The sequence below is a fragment of the Streptopelia decaocto genome (genome assembly GCF_964273445.1).
Source record: "Streptopelia decaocto genome assembly, chromosome: 5".
In the NCBI taxonomy this organism is placed as follows: Eukaryota; Metazoa; Chordata; class Aves; order Columbiformes; family Columbidae; genus Streptopelia; species Streptopelia decaocto.
The window spans coordinates 52,421,797-52,426,838 of record NC_138659.1 but is presented as its reverse complement, the minus strand read 5'-3'; the positions used below and the strand labels follow the sequence as shown (position 1 = coordinate 52,426,838).

Sequence of the window (5,042 nt, the reverse complement as noted above, 5' to 3'; positions counted from 1 at the left end):
GCCAGACAGACTCGCCCATGGCACAGCAAGATCCCCAACAGAATCTGTCAAAGCAAAATATTCCAGTTAAAATTGGTGAGATACAGGGGTTTTTTTAAACTACAGAAATCTTAGGGCAAATATTTTCGAGGACTTCTTATTTAGTGAAGAGCTTGGATTTAATCTTCAGGGTAATGCCAGCTGCTGACCTAGTTACCATGCCATAGCCAGATTTAGCGATATCCCATAGCACAGAGCAAACTGGTTGTACCTTGTATCACAACTGAAGCTGTCTAAAGAAGTTGAGAAAATAGACTGAGATTGAATAGATTGAGCTGATACAGTAAGAACCAGGTGTATCAAAACACAGTTTATTCTTAAAATGGCTAGTTTACACATAACAGCAAGGGTTATGTAGGGAAAAAGTGCAATTGGGGAGGAGGCTTATTTCACCTTAGTATTTTTTGTCTCACTGCATTGCAAATAGCTTCAGACTTGGGATATTATACCTCTTAGCAATGGGCAAAAATGTGATTTATATTTTTATGTTAACACCATTTCTGTACAGCTAAAAGGTGTGCCAGTATTCACACCTGCTGAGTATGTATTCGACAATTTCCCATACTATTCTTTCATGAAACATAGATCATCTTTACAGTTTGACAGCTCAGAAAGCCAAATTGTAAGCATAAAGATACAAAATATACATTAGTTTACTGAAGTCTAAAAAAAAACTTCAGAAAATGAGGTACAATAAAACAGAGCAGTTTTCTATTTATGCGCAAGCCTGTATTCAGTCTAGAAAAAACTAGTAGCAACCCTTCTCTTTTAAAGAAATTAGCCTTCACAAAGGGCAGCGAATTCACTGTCTTCAATATGAAGGACCTTGCCTATGTTACACATTGTGAAAAGTCGTCACCAACTTTACAATAGAGAGCAGGATACTCAACCATCAGATGCTGTAAGACTAGATCAGGTCATGAGTCAAATAATCTAATGCTGCCACAGACTATGAAGTTCACAGATCACTTTGTCTGTTTTCTCCTCTAACCCTATTTTTTGGCATGTAAGGTGGTTTTAAAATTTTTTTAAAGGCACATATTTCTTCTAACATTAAAAGGTGACCATCTGCCTGCTAAGTGAGTAGGATGACGAAGTCAAGGTTAGACTTGTTCTCAAATGCAAGACACTTATTTACAAAGCCAATGAGGCCAGTGATGTCTTCCCAAAGCAGCCATCACTTCCACTACTCGCTTTGCATCGTCTTCTGTATTCTCTTCTGCATCCCATAGATCTTTTTCTGGGATTTAGAAGTCCAAGTTTGGAAGGAAGAAATTAGAACATTGTCCATCTCCAAGTTATACAGCACATCCTACGTCTTTCCTTTCCCCACTTTCTATTGCCCTCTCCAAATTTCTTAACCTGTATTGAAGCCGCAAATCCTAGCCATGCATTCTTATCAGCCTCTGCTACAAGCACGTAGAGGGTCATAGCAAGCCTCCGTCCTGATAGCATCACCTCATCTCTACTGCACTCCTAGTAGATGCAAAGTGAATTGTGATGTTTTGTTCATGTAACATCTTTGTGCACATAAATACTCTCACACATGCAGTTACTACAGCTTGCTATGATACTGCTGCCTTCCATACTTCCTCCCAAGAGTCTCTTTCCTAGTGACTCAGGAGAGTCGAGAGCAGAAAGCAAGCAGCGTATACTTAAGATACGAGCATGCTATTTCTATAGTTGATGGCATACACATGGGTTTTGTCTTGGTTTTCTTTCCTTCCAAGGATAAGGTTTGGCTAAGAACTTCAGTAGCATAATATGGTTTAATGAGGCCCACAGACTAGTGAATCTGGATTTGTTCAGACAGCCAACAAAACCTGCCAGGTGGTTTTGGTGTGTAGTATGTGAACCAGAAAACACTGCTCTGTTGCCAAATGGAAGGATCCTTCCTTGCTAGTATTCATCACCAATATGGTGACGAATTTTCAATCTGACCCAAGCTCTGCCACTGAGGAAAGAGACCACTGGACAGCCTCGGACTGCCTAGCTGGTCAGGCTCTCTGTCTTGCCCTCTCCTTGGAGTCTGAAGATCTACACAGTCTTTCTTGGCTGATGGTATTTGAACACCATCAGGCTTCCACTCTGTATGGAGAATCTTATAATTCTGACCCTTGTTATTGTCCCAGAAGGTGTGATCTCCACTTTGGTAAGAAACACAAAATTCTATCTTGTCTTCTGAGGAAATGGCAGGAGGCAAGTCAATGCTAAATGAGAACGTGTCATTTTCAGAATCGCTGTAAACATTGTTCATGTATACGCACTCAATGTCTGTGTAGGTCTTCCATGTATCAAAGGTAATTCGAACCTGAACCTTTTTTTCGAAGCTGACATTTTTTACTTTCACAGTGCCTGACAGCACTTTCTCCTGCAGGGTGCAGTTCTCCAGGCAGACCAAGTTCTTCTGCAGGCGGTTCCTGAAGTCCAGGTAGTCAGCTGAGGGCCGAGGGAAACCCAGAATCAAGTTTTTCTCCTCATGTAGCTTTAAGCCAGATGTTATGTTTTCAATTCCTAAGAGGTCAAACTGAAGATCCCAACCAGGGTGCTCCTGGAACTCAGAGAAGGTGTGTATTGCTGTCAGAGACAGTCCTTTTGAGTCTGCAAACACAACTCGCTTCTTGGCTCGGGCTGCTGGGTGATTCCAGTCACTCTTCTGAGCTTCGGAATCACGTTTCACATGAAGACATGGTCTGAGAGGTTTGAATCTGTTCACAAAGTTGTTTCTTTGGCAGTCCTCGCGGGGGCTGAGAAAGGTCTTCAGTGGTGGAGAGTGGGCTAAGCAAATCCTCATGGCCATGTCCACAGGCATGATGGAGCTTGGCAAGGGTCTCGGGTCCAAGATCTGTATCATTCTGAAAGGAGCAGAAAGACAGAATGTTATTATTTGTTACATTGGGTAAGAAGCTTCTTAAAAACGCATATTTGCTTCATCTCTTGTCTCAATTATTAATGGCCTCATCTTTGCATGGCCTTATATAATTCAGCCTAAATTAAAATGGACAGCTCAAGCTAAGGAACTAGGGTGAGACCATTCCATCATTTCTTGCTAATTCTTAATTCTTTCAATTCAAATGTAGTCATTTCTTTTTCTCTGAACCTCTGAAAAATAGATTTTAGTGACAGCTAATTAAGGACATTTCCCTGAAAACACTGAAAAGAACATTAAACTAACCAGTAAAACAGGTCCAGTGGAAGTACTCATCCACTTTAGTTTCCCTTTCAGAGCCTCTGAGCCAGGTCTTAAAATTCCAGCAAGCTGGATCAGCTGCTTCATCTCTGAGCAGAGACAGCACTATATTAAGGAAGTCACCTGTCTCATCACAGCATCAAATGGGAGGCTGTGTACCTTGATACAGAACCATCACAGTGTGGCTCTGAACAACCATAAACACATTTGTTAGGCACTCTGGTTTGGGTTATTTCAGAGGAATAAAAACACTAAAGTACCTTCAGAAATACCTTCTAGGAGCTATTAACCCAGGTGTAGGTAACTGAGCTCTTTTGCACTGTTAACATTGACTGCTGAGTGAATAGGAGGAAAAAAAAAGAGGAGGGGATGATACTTAATTTTTTTCACTTCGTGTTTTAAGAACTGTCTTTAAACAATCTTTTTATAATCCCCCAAGTCCATGCCAAAAACCTACAGCAAGTATTAAACAAGAACACTACAGCTTTATTTGTAAATGTTTCTTCATAACCCTCCCTCTCAGGGATGAAAATCACAATTACTATGCAAGAATGCAGCCCCTTCAAAACCTGTTAGCTTGAATATTTGTAAGGGGCTTCAACTGCAGCACATCTCTTCTGAGAAAGATGCAGTCCTTGCTGGAAATGTGGATTTTTGTTGAGTCATGGGAAGACAGAACATTTGCTTTGTCACTTAAATAAATGGCTTTCTCCTTCCCAGGGTTCTCTACCGGTATTTGAGAGCACTGCCAAAAAAAAAGCAGAATCTGTGCTGGCCTTGTAACTCCTTGCTTTTTTTATTGTAATGGTATTTGCCATAATAAGTAGGATGAGGAGAGTACTAGCATCAAATTAATCAAGTTGTGCTTTGCTTTAATAGGAAAAGAACTAAGGCTTCAAAAATACTCTGCAACCTGTGTGACCAGCTCCTGGGACAACTGCTCCTAAGCTTTTATAGTATCAAAAAATGAGGGAGGGGAGGAAAAAAAAAGCTCAAAGCAACAACAACAACCACAAAAAAAAAAAAAAAAAACAAAAAAAAAAAAAAACAAAAAAAAAGAAAACAAAAAAAAACAAACAAACAAAAAAAACCAAACAACGAAACCATAACCTGAACAAGGCAGGCTGTTGAAGAGGTTAAAAAAAACATGAATTGCCAGCAAAAGAGGAGGCCGGTTCAGCAGTATGAGCAGGCACTGCAGAAGCAGAAGGGCTTTTTTGCAGGACCTGTAAAAGCGCAAGAGGGGAGAGGAGGAGAGCACGGCCAGTTCTAAGAGTTTATTCCGCTTAAGGGTGGCGCTCGATGGCAGCTGTTTCCGCGGGCCCCCAGGAGCGCACCTGCAAAGGCAGAGCGAAGGCGGGCAGGGGGTAACGCGCGGCCGTGGGCGCTGTCCGGGGCGGGCGGCGCTTACCTGCTGCAGTGCATGGGGCCGAGCCGCCGCTGCTACTCTCGGGGCCGCTCCGCGCCGCCGCTTTTATCGGCCCTTCCCGCGGCGGGCGGCCAAGGGGCGGCCCCGGCCCCGCGGGGGTGCGGTCGGGCCCGGCGCGCTGGGTGTGCGCGGCCGGGGGCGCTGCCGCCGCTTCGGGTGTCTCGGTCATGCGGCGGCCTGCGCAGCGCCGTGTGCCGCCCCCCGCCCAGCGGCACCCGCCGTCGCCTTTTTATTTTTCCTTTTTTTTCCTCCTTTTAAATCTCTTTTTCTCCTTTCCCATTTTCTCCTTCTTTTCCTTTTCCCATTTTGTTATTTTTTCTTATTTTCTTTTCTCCTTTTTTTTTCCCTTCTTTTTTTCTCTCTTTCCCCACCCCGGGCCGAGGC

General features: G+C 43.1%; 1 protein-coding gene across 1 annotated transcript; it reads right to left on the bottom strand.

Annotated features, from left to right (window-relative positions):
- Positions 1 to 318: 318 nt before the first annotated feature.
- PPP1R3C (protein phosphatase 1 regulatory subunit 3C) lies at positions 319 to 4,766 on the bottom strand. Its single transcript, XM_082053804.1, has 2 exons — positions 4,641 to 4,766; positions 319 to 2,894 (listed from the first exon to the last, which is right to left on the bottom strand). The coding sequence occupies exons 1-2, from the start codon at positions 4,652 to 4,654 to the stop codon at positions 1,949 to 1,951; spliced, it is 960 nt and encodes a 319-aa protein (XP_081909930.1). The 5' UTR covers positions 4,655 to 4,766; the 3' UTR covers positions 319 to 1,948.
- Between the last annotated feature and the right edge of the window lie 276 nt (positions 4,767 to 5,042).